The sequence below is a fragment of the Diplotaxodon limnothrissa genome, linkage group LG6 (genome assembly GCF_057381915.1).
Source record: "Diplotaxodon limnothrissa isolate DT_005_m linkage group LG6, D_limnothrissa_male_GT1.1, whole genome shotgun sequence".
In the NCBI taxonomy this organism is placed as follows: Eukaryota; Metazoa; Chordata; class Actinopteri; order Cichliformes; family Cichlidae; genus Diplotaxodon; species Diplotaxodon limnothrissa.
The window spans coordinates 32,751,975-32,770,713 of NC_140601.1; the positions used below are offsets into that span (position 1 = coordinate 32,751,975).

Below are 18,739 nucleotides of genomic sequence, written 5' to 3' on the forward strand. Positions count from 1 at the left end.
TTAACTGCCAAGATCAAGGTGCACAGAGCTTGTGGAAACTTGGCCAAGAAGGATGTTCAAAGAAGCAGTTCCTACCAAAGGGGCTCCTACATGGAGATTTATACATCTGAAAATGTTTGTGAATGAAATCCGATTTTAAATTTATTCCATGAATCTAATCGCTGTTTCAGGATGATGACAGAAAGGCATACTTCTACCAAAAATAGCAACACAGATGGCCACAATACGAGAATAAATGAAAAGAAAGCTGCTGCTAAAAAAAACGTTATCATGCTCAAATGTCAGCAGTTTTCTTCTTGAGGCAGTTACTGATCAGGTTTGTGTGTAAAATAAGTAGAATTATCACTGTGTTTGTGTGTTCTCCCCGGGTACTCTGGCTTCCTCCCACAGTCCAAAGACATGCAATTTGTGAGGTTAGGTTAATTAATGATTCTAAATTGCCCATATGTGTGAATGTGAGTGTGAATCATCTGTCTCTATGCGTTAGCCCTGTGACAAATTGGCGACCCGCCCAGGCTGTACCCTGTCTCTCGCCCTATGACAGCTGGAATAGGCTCCAGCCCTCCCTGCGACCCTGATAAGGATAAGAGAAAGCACGGTGATCTGTCCAATCTATTCAAGAAACTATTTTTCCTTCAGAAATGGTAACACAGCAACTGAATCTGCAAATTCAGCTGTCAACACAACGCAACCTGAATTAAATAAACCTTAGATTCAGTTACCAATATTGGATCTTAGCAAAGAAATCTCACCCAGTGCAGATTCTTTCCCTGGGGAAAGTCCAGTCTATGTAGCTCAAATTCCTGTGGCTTAAAAAAGTGATGTTATGATGTTTTAATTTCTAGCTTGTATGTTGTTTTGTCATTTGTTTTACTACTCTTATGGGTAGGAGGGGTAAAAACAAGTTAATACTAAATAGACACAGTTATAGATAAAATAGACCATGTTTTTTGTTGTTAAGGGCAGTAGAGGCCTTAAAAAATGCAAAATAAACAAATAAAATAAAAAAAATTTTGTTAAAAGCAGCTTGAATAAAAAGCTGCGGGTGTTTACTAAGAGCTAAGCTATTTGTGTTCTGACCCTTTAATGTCTCAATCAGTGTAAAAAGGGGTCGACTTCCATGAACTGTCCATCTGGAAATTATCGTTCATTTCCTTCACTTCATTTCAAATGCTTCTACTCACCCTGGCAGGATTTGCCAGCCTGGCAGTGCGTCATGTGATTAAGGACGTTCTTCATAGTGCGGCAGTGAGGCAGGGCGCAGGCCCTCACTTCCCCATTAGCCTGTTCTCGTCGCTGGCATTTATGTGCGTGGAGCAGCAGGACCAGCTGCTGCTGGATCAGCTTGCGCTTCTCAGGGTCGGCTGTGGGGCCTGCCGAAGGCACTGCCACACCTCCGCCGCCAGCCAGCGGGAGCATCGCTGCCTGCTGCTGAGGCGGCTGCTGCTGGAGCTGCTGCACGGACAAAACAGGCAGATAAATGTCAAAGTTGTGATAAGTTATCAGCAATTCAACAGTGTGACTCAGAAATGGTGCCAAAAAGGAGATAATTTATTTGTAAATGGTATTTATAAAGAAAAACAAGAAAAATAAATGTTTTGTGTACAGTAATATCTGAATATGTCTAAAAAGTACTGACCATGTTTGGCACGCTAGTAACAGCAGCTCCTTTGAGCTCATTAGGGAAGGGTGGCAGGCTGTTGGCAAGGGCAGACTTGTTCTGGAGCTGCTGCTGAGGGTTTAGCTGCTGGCCAGGTCCTGTAGCTCCCTGACCATAGGACTGCGCCCCGAACGGACCATTACTACCCAGGCCCATCTGAAAATACGGACAAATGACCAATAAGTCAGCACAGTAATTGAGCAGTGTTGTTAGCTGCGGGGGGGGGGGGGGCGACGACCCCAAAACAAAACTGCTTATAGTCCAGAATCCTGAAGGAACAGACTCAGATTGATTAAAGCATTCACAAGTTTAAAACATTTGATATAATGTGGTTAAATGTTTACCTGAGGGATTATGTTAGTTCCTCATTTACAGCCTTAACATGCCAAAAAAAGGTTCTGCCTCAATTTCAATGCCAATTTGTCATTACAAGACCCCCTCTGCCAAGACAAGCACTTGCGTAGCTGTGCCAGGATAATTGTGCCTGGTCCTGTTCTAAGCAGCACAGTGATGCTCTGGCATCCTGTCAACTCAGCATGACACAAGCTATTGCCAGCAAAGACTTCTTGACTACTGAGTCATTTTTCCTCCTGCTCCCTTCTTTACTTAAGCTAGTTAGTAGACATGGCACAACTGAAAACTTTACTAACAATGCAGCAATTAACATGAGTCACCAGAAAAATGCTCTTCTACTCTGGCTTTTTTCTTTAATTAGCCATTTCAACAGGTAGTTAATCATAAATTGTGTTCTCAAGATCCTTTTGGGTTGTAGGAGAAATTGTTACTAAGTTTTATTAAGAAAAGCTTGTATAATAACAAATCTGCACAAATTGTCAGGAACACAGTTTATCTTAAGAGATTATGACTAGGGCTGAACGATTATGGAAAATAATCTAATTGCGATTTTTTGCCCCAATATTGCGATTGCGATGCGATATGCGATTATTTTTTAAGGTCTTTGTCTTCTGTATTATTAAACAAAGACAAGCAATACATCATATAGTATGGCCAATACTATATTACATTAATTTTAAACTGTTCTTTCCTGGAAGACAGACCTCTGTTATGATGACATGAGGTGATGCATGAATTGATGACTGACATTTTTATTTAACTTCTTCAATCACAACAGTATATTTGAACATACACAATAGTTTATTTTTAGCTTACAAACATCTGAGCATAAAGTGCTGACAAGGAACCCTGGTGTAAACATTAAAATGAAAGTCAGTACAATGTGCAGATTGCAGAAATATACATAAAAAAAATCAGTGGCTTTACCACACAGTTTTTCGACATCTGTGAACTACTAGACAGTCATTCAATTAAAAAATAATATTAAATAAATAAAACTAATAAATAAAAAATACACACATCTTACTGATCTTTGCAGTCAGTAACATTACACATAAAGTGCAAACATAATAGCAATTGTATAAACACACACACACAAACACACCTTTAAAATTTAAAGGCGTGAAATTGGACGGTCTAGCCTTCTGATTAGCGTCACCGCTGTCTCGGTGGAGTTTAATAAACTCGACCGTCTGCTTCTTGCTATCTAAAAATATAACCAGACACTGGTGTAAATTCTCGACTGTCTCATACTTCTGTTTAATAAGTTTTCTGTTTGACGTTTAGTCAGCTGTGTGAAAACCAAGGAGGAACCCACCCGGGGGATTAATAAAGTTTTATTTTATCTAATCTAATAACTTTAATCTCAGCCAAACCGATTTACTCACGAACAAACAAAACACTGAAAAAAGCCCAACAATAACATTTTTAGGTTGTCTAAGTGACTTATATATTACGTTTAACCCGAGCAGCGAAACTCCGCGGTGATCTGAAAATGATGTGCCGGGAGTTGTGCCGTTCTCGGCCGCATCAGTAACCCTCGAGCTCCCGGCTAGCTGTCGAGCTGGTGGGTAGCAGACGCCTCTGAAAACGTCGAAGCACTTTTGCAAATATGGGATATCTTGATAAACCGAGCAGATATTTGATGTTTACACAACTACTTTCTCGCCTGAAAATATGTTAAAAGTTTATTTTGTGACCCAGAAAGATTAGTATGAGTAATTTTAAAACTTAGTAGCGGCCGCCATTGCTGGAAACTGGAGTTTGGCTGGGCCGCGCTATGAATTCTGGGATATGGTAGTAATTTGGACAGCCTTCGGCACGTCGCTGTGACGTAATCGGTCTACAAATGCGGCCTCAGGAGGATGCAGCCCATGAATTTGGACATGTCCAGAGTATAATCGCAGCCTTTGCGGTTAGAAAATTGCACTTGATCATGTCGCGATATTATCGCAAATGCGATATATCGTTCAGCCCTAATTATGACCCAGTTTCGCAGTCTTACATATGCGACTCTTATCACATATGTGGGTGGAGGTTGTACACCTGTTATTTAAACTGGAGGTGTTCCTGTCAACTAATTTCCCTCAACAACTAAAACAAAACAATGCCACAGTCTAAAGGGCATGGTTAAGCACCATTTGAAATTGGAAATGTGTGGCATCAAACACAATTTCACATCAGTGTGCCCAATGGCAGCTTGTGTTAATGCCAACATATTTCACCTGCAGGTTAACATCCACACACCCTTGGAGAAGGTGGTTACGTGCCACTTTAACTCCGCAAACAGTCATTCCTCTTCCAAGTTTGCACAGGTTTTTAAGCACAGACAGTATAAAAGATAGACACTGCCGCTCTGACGCCACCTATTGGTTTTGGACTCTACAGTCTCAACTTTTGATGTGATACGGCATATTTGTTTTTCAAGCCTAAATGTACCATATATCATACAACAAGCCATAACTTTAATCAGATGAACCATTAAAAATTCTCCAAGCGCTAGTGATAGCACCAGCTTCCTATTTGGGACAACCATCCAACAATGCAGCCAACTCCACTATCTAAGCATTTGAATTGTACAAAAAGTTCAGCTGACTCAGAGCCGTTAAGAGGAAGAAAATCCTTCATAGATGCCAAAACTTAGCTTGTACCAGACTGTAAATACACTTTTTTAATGCTGTAATATTGTGCATTTTAACATAGGAGTCTAAGGGGGATACCTTGCTTTTGGAGCCAGTCGCAAATGGTTACAAGAGAAACTGCAGTTTTTGACACTTCCATACTGCCATTATTTTACGCTCCAGAGATTGCTCTGTGGTTTTTAAGATTGTCTCACATTCCTTGTTTACAACTTCCCATCACAGAGACAGAGTTGCTGCCATTTACTGTCTGTGTAACATCTTAAAAGACATCCAAACAGGAAAACATTCTGGTTACAGCAACCGAAATGTTAATGACATTAAGCAACTTCAATGGGCACAAAAGTTTGGAATCAAATCAACTGCAACCATCATTGTATAGTTATAAAATACAAATAAGGGATTTAGTAAACATGTTCTTCTGGTGCACAATGAAGCAGGCAGCAAAGTTCAAACAACTACTGGTCTAATTGTGGGCTGCAGCTATCAATTATTTTAGTAATCGAATAATCTATTGATTAGTCGTCCGATTAATCGAGTAATTGGATAAGAGATAAAGTGGTTTCCATATTAGAAATTGCAATGTTGTAAGTTTAACTGTATATAACATCTGTCAAAAAAAACAAAAAAAACCCCAACAAAAAACCCTTTGATTGTATTTACATGCCATATTAAATTTTATTTTTTAAAGAAAACATTGTCTTGAATGCAAAAATATATAAACACTCAAGTTCTCTCTGGCAGAGTTTTATATCCTGGATGAGGCAGATTTGTTGTGTGTCCATGTTTATGGGTTGTTGTGCATGTGTGTCCAAGTGTGAAGAAGTCAAGCGAAAAGTGAGTTTGCGTCTATAAGCCTTCAAAGGAGAATGTGGTGGCTGCAATGAAGAAAAGCGAGCACATCAGCATTCTGAAGTTTGTCCAGCGCTCTGACGCAAAGTTTCTGTGCAGCTGAAAACAGATGCATAATGGTTTAGATGTTAATTAATATTAATAATAATTCAGCGTCCAGAGCTTTACTGGTCCATGTCCATTTTTATTGGCTTGTGAAAAATACTTTTATTTTTATGTTTTTACATATTATTACAATTTAATGAACACAATATCTTTGATTACTTCACTTTTAATCTGAAAAATGTTCCCAAAGCTTTTAAATTAATCTGGTCTAGTACACCACATGCCCCCCCTCACATTAAATGTTTTAATGGTGAGTACATCTTCGCGGTGTGTAAACAGTTCCACATTAAACTGTGCCAGTGTCATCATCACTGTTGCTGTTGTGTTATTGGTTTTTGTTTAAAATTGGGGGCTGCGTGGGCTTAATGTTGTCATAAATACATTTCTATTGCAGGTCTGTTTTCAGTCGCAAATGTGTGTGAAATAACACAGAGCCACGTGTTAAACGAAGCATCGAAGCAAAGAATGTTTGTCGAGAATTTTTTATTTTTGGATTACTCGAATCGTTGGAGCTCTAGTGCATTCACAACTTAATCTACTTGAATGGGCTAGATAAACCAAACAGCTGTCAGCAGAGCCTAAAACAGAGAGCACAACAAACCAAATCAGCACAGCAGCCATGACTGTCGTAAGTTTCAAAGTTTGACTGAAGGGTTTATCCAACTACATCCAAACCAAAATAGCGCTCACGCTCAAGAAGTCTGAGTGCATACATTAAGATGTGTGCTGCTGGAGGGAATAAAATCCTTGTTAGTGCCTTGCATTATACACTGATTAACTTGCTGCTGCTCTCTCATCCAGAGAGCTGCTGGGAGACCAGACCAGACTCTGCCATGCCAGGCCAGGCTGTATCCCCCTCAGGCTGTTGACACCGCTCCAATAGACCAGATAAAAAAGACCCAGCTGAGACGACCAGACACTGGCAGGCTTTCAACACAGCTGAGCAGACGGACACACACCCACACCCACACCCACCCCCTTCGTTTCACTCTCTCCATTCAGTCCCCCGCTCTCTGACACACTCCACACATCGACAGGCAGGACAGTTGCCAACTATCATCTCACCACGTTGCTGCCAGGCGAGACTGTTCAGCTGAGCTAGCCTCCCTCCTTCATCCCAAGTGTACTCCGCCTCTGTCATTTCAACTTATTAAGTGGTTTACAATACCTGTCTTTCTTTGCATCACTGAAATGGTAAGCAGCCACCCAATAAGCTGGAGAAGGCTGGGCGAGTGCTCATGCGTATACAGTAACAAAAGGAGCATGTGGCGGTAAGGAGCTTCTCACCAACACAAATGCCCAGAAAGAGATTTACAACCTGCGATTAAAGGACAATAGAGGAAGCTGCATACAAAGAATGGGTCTGGTGGTTTTCTCCTTCAGAGCAGTTGGTGACATGATAATCACAGAGGACCAGCTGAGCCTAAAACATGCACACGGACAAGGTTTCTCCTGGCTCAGAACGGGCCTCGAGTAGGTGACTACGCATGGCCATAAATGCAATCAGCCCACCATGAGTCTGTGTTGTGTTATTTGAATGAAAGCTATACATTTAGTTGTTAATAAGCAAATACTATAAGTAAATAGATTAACCCTTTAAGACCTACCATAGAACCAAGTCCGCCAGAGATTATCTTTATATTTTTACATGCTGTAGTGCCATTTGTGGGAGCATTTCAAATTGCTATACATCAATACAACAGGTATATCCCAAATTTTAATAATATGTATGCATTAAGTCCATAGTAACTACATAAATTGCAAAAAAAAAAGTGCAATAAACTACAAAAAACAAATTGAAAATCGTTTGGGTTTTTTTTTAAAACATATATTTCTAGTTAGAGTAATGTAAGAGGCTTATCCCTCAAAATTGTAAATACAAAAAAGTTGCACAAAATAGTTTCCAATCATGCGGAATTTATTTTGAGTGTCTTCCTAGTTTTATTTTTGAGATACGCCAATTTTTATATACTGCAGGAAAAACAAATATAAATATTATAATGTAAATTTGCAAAAAAAACAAACAAAAAACAGCATGTGCATCAAAATAAATTATTTCCAGCAGTGCAATTTGAGTTCTAAGCATCCCAGAAACAATACAGAAAAGCATAAAAGTCAAATATAACTTTTAAAAACACCAGTACAGGCTTATAAGGCCCTGAAGGCAAAAAAAAAAAAAAAAAAAAAACCTACATTTTCCACGAAAATGACGTCACTTCCGGTTTCGGGCAGGTAATGGCGGACACGCGATAGTTCGCGCTGACATCTATTCCAATGTAGGAAGTGTTACGAACAGCTGATCGGATCAGCAAAGCATTTTTCTGGAATATTATATTTTTGTTCCTGCAAGTGCTTTTTATGCAATTTTTGGGAAGCTATATGTGGAAGGAAACTGTGACCTAGGACAAGCTAATGGCACAAGTTGTAAGTATAACTCCTCCGGTTTCATATGCGAAAAATTTTTTTTATTGCGCTAGCTTACATGGTTCCAGTTCTACAGAGATTTAAAAATAGTTATGCAAAACGGAGTGTGCCCTCTCCAACCGGTTTTAAAGGGTTAAACACAAACCCTATATGATTAGACACGCTGAGCTATGATTCATATTTGCCCGTAAGTCATGGGGTAAAAATAAGGTTTTCCTTCTTTCTTTCTTTTTTAAATTAAAAGTCTTTATTTTCAACAAAAATTTTCAATTTTCACCAAGTAGGGGTCTGTAGTTTGACTTAAAGTGAATTGGCCCATAATTTAATTATGACGGGCAGCTAGAGCAAAAAAACAAAAACAAAAAAAAAACCACCACCTTTTTGGGTTATATTTAAACCTGCAGAATATCCGTGGACTCTCCGTGTACACCACTCCACTTTAGCTCCTGTTTTCCCCTTCCAGAAAGTTGGCATTTGACAAATGAAGCAGTTAACTGTGTAACCTCAGCTCTTGACCTGAGGGCTACAAACTGTCAGTGTAGCTGCTAACGGGAAGCTTCAGCAACATGTAGCTTTATCTGTATTCTCATGCAAAATAATGATTCAGAACAAAATTATGAAATCAAAGATCATTCTAGGCTTTTTTTAACATGTGAATAGTGACTCTGTCAGATGACTTTAGTTATAAAACTGGGATACGCTAAACAGTTTCGAAAACAGCTTGGAAGCAACGCCCGGCTTACATTAGTCTCAATTGCTATCATTTAGACGCTTTTGGTTTTTCTTGGCATTAACTGGCTGTGGGAGGCACCAAAATCTGTGCAGGAAAAATCCCTGACAGAGGCATACACACAAAAAACAGGCCCGTTTCTGTAAATGCTGACAGCCCCGTCGCTGTTACTTCGACATCAGCTTTTAATTGTTTCTGTGGTTAAATCGTGTCTACAGACGCTGGGAATGACTCGACACACATTCACTATCTCAGTAAGTCTCTTCTCAGAAGACTGGAGCTTCTGTGTATGTGTGCTGTGGTTAAGAACAAATTTGGTGTCTTGGCTTTGACACAGCCAGTTAAATAGATGGCTTCCTAGTGATTTCCTGCAAAACCACATTGGTGACAAGTGTACGTGTAAGCCGCAAATGACACTCTCCCATAGACACACACATAATTATGCATCCCTAGACTAATCTTAACAACAACTGAACAGTTGACAGCAGTGTACCAGTTCCCTGCCAACAGTGGAGTATGCATTTTTGAGTGCTATAAACAAGTGGACTGGAAGAAAGAACTGTTTAGATGAACCATAAACGTGACTTGCGAAGTGTATAGATACAGATGCACTCGTGCCTACCTTCATCACACAGAGTGTGTGTTGAGGAGGGGCTTCAATTAAGCTCCTAATCAATGATAACAAAAGCTTTGGTGTGTTGCTATAGTGAATGTAAAAAGTCATTTGAGATGAATCTCCATCTCATTACACAGCCAATTAAAAGCTATATATAAAGCTAAGCTCTAGTAATTTTTTCAGATGCACAAAAAGCATTTCAAAATAACTGTCTATGCAAATCAAACTGTGTCCTATATCATTTGAGAATAACTGCGAGCTAGGGCTGGGCCATATCATCCTGTTCACGGTAATACTGGTATAATGTTAGGCAATGATAAGAAAATGAAATATCACGATAGAATATGGGTAAAACGTGCATGCGCAGTGCCTTTGTTTTCATACACACATGGTGGAAAAAGCATGGCGGCGACGGAGAATAAGGGCGAAAGCGGATCGTTGAATGAAACAGATGAATCAGAATTGGTTTGTAAACATGATGTAACTTCAGTGGTGTGGAACTGGTTTGGCTTTTGTCCGGCAGATGCAGACCAAAGCACTTTTTTTGTTAGAGCATGCAAGCGGGCCGCCGTTATTACCGAACCGATTTTATGTGGTACGCGACGCTCAAAAATCTTTTATAAAAAATAAAAATAAAAAAAAAGTTTTAGTACGACTTTGGTAAGCTACGAAGGCGCACCACTTGATGGATTGCTGGGGCATTACGGCTACCGTAGTCAGGAGCCTCGCGGAGTGATACGTACTGTGCTTCAACATAATATTACCGCATTGTGTGTGTTTATAAGGTTGATCTGATATCCTCGTGTTGGTGTTGTTCCCAGATCATCATACTAAATGTTGTTCCAGGATCAACATTGCAAGTGACCAATCAGATGTTGTGACGTCATACTTTTGCGACTTCGGGAAAAACCGGCGAATGGCTTGGCGCGCAAAGGAATAACGTCACAACAATGTGATTGGTCACTTGCAATGTTGAACCTGGAACAACATTTTCATGATGGTCTGGGAACAACACCAACACGAGGATATCAGATCATCCGTGTTTATAAGCTCTTTTGAAGTTTTGTGGATATTATACATGGTTATGCTGAGGATATGTCGGCCTTTTGGTTAAACTGTCAGCAAGGAATTTGCATTTGCACTGTTAAATTTTTACATAACTTTAATGCACATAAAAAAAACAGCTGCTTGTTTAAGTGAAAATACATTGATGGGGGGGTGTTGCACTAATAAAGTTGTGGAGTTGTTAAGTATTTTGTCTCGAGTCAATTATATCGTTATCGCAAATTTTCAAATATATATCGTTATGAATATTTTTGGCCATATTGCCCTGTCCTACTGCGAGCTGTTAATTCCACGAGTCTAGATTTGTAACTTTGCCATTTATGAAAGGTTGCTACACAAAGCAAAGTAAAACAACATTTATAATGGGATTGGGCAATAAGGAAAATGTAAGATGTCTTATATTAAAAATGAACTGAAATATAATGCAATAAAAACATGATTTCATAGACCTCGTTTAATGCTAGTTCCTTTTCAGTTAGGATCTGCCACAAATTTTAGGAAAGTTGAACAATTCTCCATATTTCACAAGATAAATTGTGAATGAGATTCTAAAAATAAAAATCACCCTAATTAGCACTGACAGGTCAAACTGATAACTAGCAAAAACATATAAAAAAGGAATTAAAGAAAAAAAAAACCCCAGCAATTTCAATTCAATTTAATTAAAGCTGTTTCAGGAGTTTTTAAATGTGATTTCTATCCAAAAGGTTATTAATGAAAATTAACAGTATAGATCTTAAGTATGTGCCAAAAAAATTGAAGAGAAAGGCACAAACATGTAAAATGCTTTAAAACAGATGTTTTCTGAGGTAGCAGAACATTTAACATAGTTTTGTGGTGGATCTTTACATGTCATATTTAGGGAGAAACAAAACCTTTGTTTGTTTACAATATAAACTTCAAACAGCAGTTTTAATTTCTGCTGTGTCACTGTAGTGCTAAAAAAAAAAAAAAAAAAAAAAAAAAAATTTTTTTTACTCCATGAGCACAGTTTTAAAGCTGTGCCAGGTGATCACATAAAAGGACGTTGCTTTTAGGGCTGGGCCATATTATACCGTTCACGGTAATACCGGTATAATGTTAGGCAACGATAGGAAAATGAAATATCGCGATAGAATATGAGTAAAACGCGCATGCGCAGTGCCTTTGTTTTCATACGCACATGGTCGATTGTTGAGTGAAACAGATGAACCAGAATTGGTTTGTAAAAATGGTGCAACTTCAGTGATGTGGAACTGGTTTGGTGTTTGTCCGTCAGATACACGACAAAGCACATTTTTTTGCAGAACATGCAAGCGGCCGTCGTTATTGTCGTATTTGTCGGACTAAGATGCTCTTAAATCTGGGAGTAATCTGGGTCCTAAACTCCGTATGCTTCAGTTCAAACGAACACTGCAGCATCACTGAGCGTTAAAAACTGTCTAAATTCTTTCATCTTTAATAAAACGATCAGCATTGCTGCTTTACCAGGTGTAACTATGAAGTTTAACTTTCAGGCATCCATTAAAACAAAATTTATTACATTTAACAGAGTTAGAAGTTAGCAGGAAGCTAGCGGAAGTTAGCTCGCTAGTTACCTAAGCATGATATAGCATGTTCTGACTGAGAGATTTCTGAAAAAAAATCAAACGTACAGCTCTGCTATCACTTCCAACATAAATGAAGACAGAAAACTAAACAGCAGTGACGTTTGTAGGGTTACTGAAGTTGGGCTAGCTGGTATATAATGATGTGCTACATAATCGCTAGCGACACAGCTATGTTAGCATAACATAAACAGGGAAGCTGGAGGACGAACACTAACACTTTTCCACTTATAAAAGTTAACGTTAAAGTTCCTGATAATTAGAGACAAATGCAATCGCATGGCAGGGTGCTGTAAACGGACCAAACTTCAGTCAGGAGAACAACTGAGATAATCCATCCACAATACGAGGTTAGTCATTAATATACTGCAACAACATGGGAATAGAGCAGCTGCCAGAGAATTCAACATTAATGAATCAATGGTACAGAAGTGGAGGAAGCAAGAAGAATGAGTTTAATAAAGTTTGATTTATCTGACTGCTTTGTTTCGCTTAATGTGCGTTATAATCCCGTGCACCTTATGGTCCGAAAAATACGTACTGCACACTGCAGTTTAATGTTGCAAAGCACCTCTTTTTAACTTCAGTGGATATTATATATGGTTATGCTCAGGATATGTCAGCCCATTTCTACTGGAAATGCCTTTTGGTTAAACTTTCAGCAAGGAATTTGCATTTGCACTGTTACATTTTTATAAAGCTTTAATGTACATAAAAACCAGCTTCTTATTTAAGTGAAAATAAATGGAAGGTTGTCTTTTTGCGCTAGTAATGTTGTGGAGTTGTATTTTGTCTCGCATCAATTATATCGTCAGTTATATCGTTATCGCAAATTTTCAAATATATATCGTGATAAATATTTTTGGCCATATCGCCCTGCTCTAGTTGCTTTCCAATAATGTTGCTTTCACTCCCAAATAAGTGCGAACATTTGTGCATGGCTCAACAAATCCGGCCTCCGCATAGTTTAAAATTTTTACAAAATAATTTACTGGCTTAAATGTTAGCGTCAATTAATAGAGGATCACAGCATAAACTGGGCCCAGAATGACAATATGCAAAAATGCCACATTAACAAGCTTTTCGACTTCGCCTATACAATGAGTGACCACCTAGTTTGTGTCCAGTGTTAAAGTTGTTCCAACACACCTTTTCTTTAATCAAAAATGAATACTTCAATGCAATTTAAAACAAAACAAAACAAAAAAAAAAAAAATCAGTGCCAGAGAAATATCCCGTGTGTGCCAAAAAATACTTGGGGCTCACAATTTGCATGTGCCAACACTTGATATAAAACAAACAAAAATAATAAAATAAGTGTCACTCACCTTGTTCATGTTGCCTGCTTGCTGAGCAGTACTGAGGGTAGTGTGAGCTCCCATCTGTTGCCCTCCCTGTGTGAGCGTCTCTGCCAATGCACTACCTGATCCTCCTTGTCCTGTTGCAGTTCCCTGCATTGTCTGTCCCTGGTACTGCATGCCTGTTACCCCTGCCCCACGTCCTCTCCCAGCTCCAGGTACAAGGCCACCATTCATCACTTGCCCAGGCTGCGGCTGCCCTCCCTGGTTCAGGAGTCCAGTATGGCCCTGGTTGTTGTTAATCATGGCCTGACTGAACCCAGTTGTGTTTAAGCCCATAGTTGCAGTATTGTTGTTGTTGTTCTGTCCTGCTACTCCAGTTGGGGTTCCTGCTTTTTGGGCCTGAGGGGACGGGTGGTTGTTGGGGGAGCCCTGGCCAAGAGGGCTCTTACCCAGTGGTGCTCCTAATTGTGGCCCCATGCTGCCTGGCTGAGAGCTAACTGTGCCTATATTAGAAGTAGTACCAGCCCGAAGCAGCTCTGAGAGCTGCTTGTGCTTGGCCGCTGCATCTGGGACGGCAGAGGCACTGCCACCGCCAAGTCCTGACTGAGTGCCTCCTGGTCCGCCAGCTCCAGGTGCTGCTCCACCATTTGAAGGGATCCCGCCCATCAGGCTAATATCACCTCCATTGGGGATCAACTCATCTGGAAGGTCATTCTCCAAATCGTCCCAGGAGAGTGACCCAAGATCTATGAGAAGGGATAGAGAAGCAAAATGTCACAAAATGTTTTATACAACCATGTGACTCAGTGCCAAGCATTCATTCTCCTCTGCTTCAAATAAGCCTGTACTCAAATCACTGAGTACCAGAGCATCTAGATCTTATCTACTGCTAGCAACTTATTCTACAATGCAACACATGACAGTGGGAAGATTTTTTTTCTACCTTTTAACAGTTTTGAGTCCCCACCATAAACATTCCAACCACAGCAGAAAAACAGCCAGCATGTAGGGCTGCTCGATTATGGCAAAAATGATAATCACGATTATTTTCACTGAAATTGAGATCTCGATTATTTGACGACATTTATTTAACAATAACAATGTATTGAATAATGACTTTAAAGATTGTCAAAAAATAATATAAAATAGTGTGCAAATACTGCTAAAAGTGCAAATGTTTGCAATATAAAAAATAAATGAAAAATGTAAACATCTATGTTTAGTGAACTTTGCAGTGTTGCTCTGTGGTACAGCTAGGACACTGTAGCAAAGTTTACACACTATGTCTACTTGATCCACGTCCGACTCCGCGAACCCATAAAGTCACTCTCCTCTCCAGATAATTTCTAGGGCTGAACGATATATCGCATTTGCGATAATATCGCGACATGATCAAGTGCAATTTTCTAACCGCAAAGGCTGCGATTATACTCTGGACATGTCCAAATTCATGGGCTGCATCCTCCTGAGGCCGCATTTGTAGACCGATTACGTCACAGCGACGCGCCGAAGGCTGTCCAAATTCATAGACTCCTCCGAATGTAGTCGACAAATGCGTCCTCCTTTTCCCCGAATTTGAAGGATGGGTCGGGTGTGTCCTTCGTGGCCTACCATATCCCAGAATTCATAGCGCGGCCCAGCCAAACTCCAGTTTCCAGCAATGGCGGCCGCTACTAAGTTTTAAAATTACTCATACTAATCTTTCTGGGTCACAAAATAAACTTTTAACATATTTTCAGGCGAGAAAGTAGTTGTGTAAACATCAAATATCTGCTCGGTTTATCAAGATATCCCATATTTGCAAAAGTGCTTCGACGTTTTCAGAGGCGTCTGCTACCCACCAGCTCGACAGCTAGCCGGGAGCTCGAGGGTTACTGATGCGGCCGAGAACGGCACAACTCCCGGGACATCATTTTCAGATCACCGCGGAGTTTCGCTGCTCGGGTTAAACGTAATATATAAGTCACTTAGACAACCTAAAAATGTTATTGTTGGGCTTTTTTCAGTGTTTTGTTTGTTCGTGAGTAAATCGGTTTGGCTGAGATTAAAGTTATTAGATTAGATAAAATAAAACTTTATTAATCCCCCGGGTGGGTTCCTCCTTGGTTTTCACACAGCTGACTAAACGTCAAACAGAAAACTTATTAAACAGAAGTATGAGACAGTCGAGAATTTACACCAGTGTCTGGTTATATTTTAGATAGCAAGAAGCAGACGGTCGAGTTTATTAAACTCCACCGAGACAGCGGTGACGCTAATCAGAAGGCTAGACCGTCCAATTTCACGCCTTTAAATTTTAAAGGCGTGTTTGTGTGTGTGTTTATACAATTGCTATTATGTTTGCACTTTATGTGTAATGTTACTGACTGCAGAGATCAGTAAGATGTGTGTATTTTTTATTTATTAGTTTTATTTATTTAATATTATTTTTTAATTTAATGACTGTCTAGTAGTTCACAGATGTCGAAAAACTGAGTGTGGTAAAGCCACTGATTTTGTTTATGTATATTTCTGCAATCTGCACATTGTACTGACTTTCATTTTAATGTTTACACCAGGGTTCCTTGTCAGCACTTTATGCTCAGATGTTTGTAAGCTAAAAATAAACTATTGTGTATGTTCAAATATACTGTTGTGATTGAAGAAGTTAAATAAAAATGTCAGTCATCAATTCATGCATCACCTCATGTCATCATAACAGAGGTCTGTCTTCCAGGAAAGAACAGTTTAAAATTAATGTAATATAGTATTGGCCATACTATATGATGTATTGCTTGTCTTTGTTTAATAATACAGAAGATAAAGACCTTAAAAAATAATCGCATATCGCATCGCAATCGCAATATTGGGGCAAAAAAAAAATCGCAATTAGATTATTTTCCATAATCGTTCAGCCCTAATAACTTCTGCTTAGCTTTCCGAGCTTCCCTCGGGTCCTCTTAATCAGTAGGCCCCCCAACCCCCGGGCCTCGGACCGGTACGCGAGTCGTTTGGTACTGGGCCGCGAGAGTTGAGGCTCAGGTGTGAAATGTAGTTTTCAGGGTTTTTATCGGTTTTCAGCGTTATTTTGTTATCGTTTTTATCGTTAACTCTGTTTTCTTTGGTCTTTTCACGTGTGTTATGAATAAAAAAAAATTTCCGGTACCGGTACTAGTTTTATTTTGTTGTATTTATCCGCGACACCTTAAAGGCCGGTCCATGAAAATATTGTCGGGCATAAACCGGTCCGTGGCGCAAAAAAGGTTGGGGACCGCTGCTCTTAATTGTTGTGACACGTGTTCGAAATGCAGAGAGGTGCGCTCGATTTGCCACATGGAGCAGCGCGAGAGTAAAGCACGAGGGAGGGGCTAATAATCGGCTCAGTCATTTTTAATGATCGCTGAAAGCCCAGATCGTAATCGAGATTAAAATTCGATTGAGCAGCCCTACCAGCATGGTAATAAAACTTTGTAACCATTTTTGTCAGTTATAGTTTTCATTTTTATGAGAATTAGAGGCATTTGCTTATCAAATGATCAGAAAGGGGGGGGGGGGGACGTGATTTTTATCAAATAACAGATTCAATACATTTAGTTAATGGACTGTAGTCACCACCCAAAGGCTGAGCCATGAAAAATCCTGCTGTGTTTGAAAAAAGAAAAAAGGGCTCTTACTCCTCAGTTGACCCTTGGTCTCAGTCCAAGTGTTCACAAACATTCTAATTATGAAATATTAATGAGCCAACATGCTAAATGCTGCTGCCTTGGCCTTGTCCCACTGTGGCCTTGTCCCTTGCAGTGCAAGACAAAATAAGCATAAAGCGTGATAAAGCATCGCTACTGGCTGACAAACACAGTGTGACAAGAGAATCCAGCAGCACTCGGGGTTCCTGCTGGGTGACGTAGGAATATTTGTGTCACACCATCCAGAGGTGTGAGCATAATGGTGAGAGCCTAGGGAGCCACGATTTGTTTGAGAATTAGTGATTAAGATGGTGACAAAAGCACAGGAGCTGTGCATGCCTTACAGCTTTGAATCACCAAGAAGAATCAACTCTCTGGACAAACTGAAACAAGATCACTTTCCACAGCCTTGATCACGAGTTCACCTAACGGCACAAAATCACCAAAGAAACAAGCTTTGAACACTGCAGCTCTCCCGTTTTCATTTCCCCTCTGTAAGTGACATTAACTTGCCTATTCAGTACAACGTGCCTGACGAGAGTAGAAATATTACCTGAAATCTTATTTGGCTAACTTGTTTCTTCAAAAGCATGTTGTGGAGCGGTTTGTTGGTCTTCTGTAAAGAGTGGAGGACATAACTGGAATGTATGCAACTGACAATTTCTTCCACAAAAGCGCAAATTTACTGAATTTGTGCAACTGAAAGTAATGAAGCCAAGAAATGTCACTGTATGAAAGGCGCTGTTAAGCAAATCACTTTTCAGTATAAGACGAACAAGACCTTAATGCTACAGGACTGAGCACTGCTGCTGGATGTCTTCATTGAGATTCAGTCAGGATCCCGACTTTAATGAGGGCACTTGGCCTACACACTTCCCTGAGTAAACACAGGCTTGCAGATCTCCCTTGCTAGCTCGCTGTCTGTCCCTAGCATCAGGCACGCAGGTGCTCCATGTGGAGGAAGCTTGTTTGAGGCTGAAGGGACAATCCATCTTTTCCTCTCTCACTCCTCTTAGCCCATGCCATCTATCAGGCAGGCACATGGATGCTCTTCAAGCAGCTGTATTCACTTCAACTACATACGCTAAGGCCTGGCATTGCATTTTTCATTTCAAAATGGAAATCTAAACACACCGTAACCTTGCCCTTAAGCGTGTTGGCTGGATACCAAAAATGCAAAGCAATGTTTTGGTTGGGTATGGCCACATGCAGTCTGGGGAACCCCAACCGTAAGGAGGGGGGAAGGTGGGCATTAACCGTTTTAACATATGCACTGCAGCCCTGAAGTTTTCTTCAGACATAATCCATGGAGCTGTATGTAGGAATGTGAAAGTTTAAATCGGACCTTACAATAAAAGCTCCCTTGGACAGAGTCTGCATAAAGTTGAACCAGTGTGCGAATTGATGTGATAACCATCCGGAGAATTCTCATCGAAAAATTCACATGGGAACGTCGATTACATTTCACTTTCCATATCATTTCACTGTCTCAAAGGCAGAAGAAAAACATCCACAGGTAAAGAAGGGTCACTTACATGAGTGCAAATATGAACACAAAAACACGTAACTCGGGAAACAATGTGTGATTTACTCAAAAGTGGATACACACAAATCAGTGTGTCAACTTTTCACATAGTCGTTCATAAAGCTCCTTTACACCCTCCCATAGCTGACTTTATCACTCTCTCCCCCGCCCCCCTTTGGCCACTGTCTTGAGGTGATGGCTATAAATATCTACAAAAGCA

General features: G+C 40.0%; 1 protein-coding gene across 3 annotated transcripts in view; it reads right to left on the reverse strand.

Annotated features, from left to right (window-relative positions):
* The window catches only part of crebbpa (CREB binding lysine acetyltransferase a), a 48,279-nt gene that overhangs the window by 20,567 nt on the left and 8,973 nt on the right, over positions 1 to 18,739 (reverse strand). For all 3 annotated transcript variants that reach the window (XM_085355050.1, XM_085355049.1, XM_085355048.1), the window contains exons 2-4: positions 13,360 to 14,078; positions 1,640 to 1,816; positions 1,185 to 1,455 (exon numbers count right to left, since the gene is read on the reverse strand). In XM_085355050.1, the coding sequence (XP_085211176.1) occupies positions 1,185 to 1,455; positions 1,640 to 1,816; positions 13,360 to 14,078 (1,167 nt within the window). The remainder of the gene's footprint in view (positions 1 to 1,184; positions 1,456 to 1,639; positions 1,817 to 13,359; positions 14,079 to 18,739) is intronic.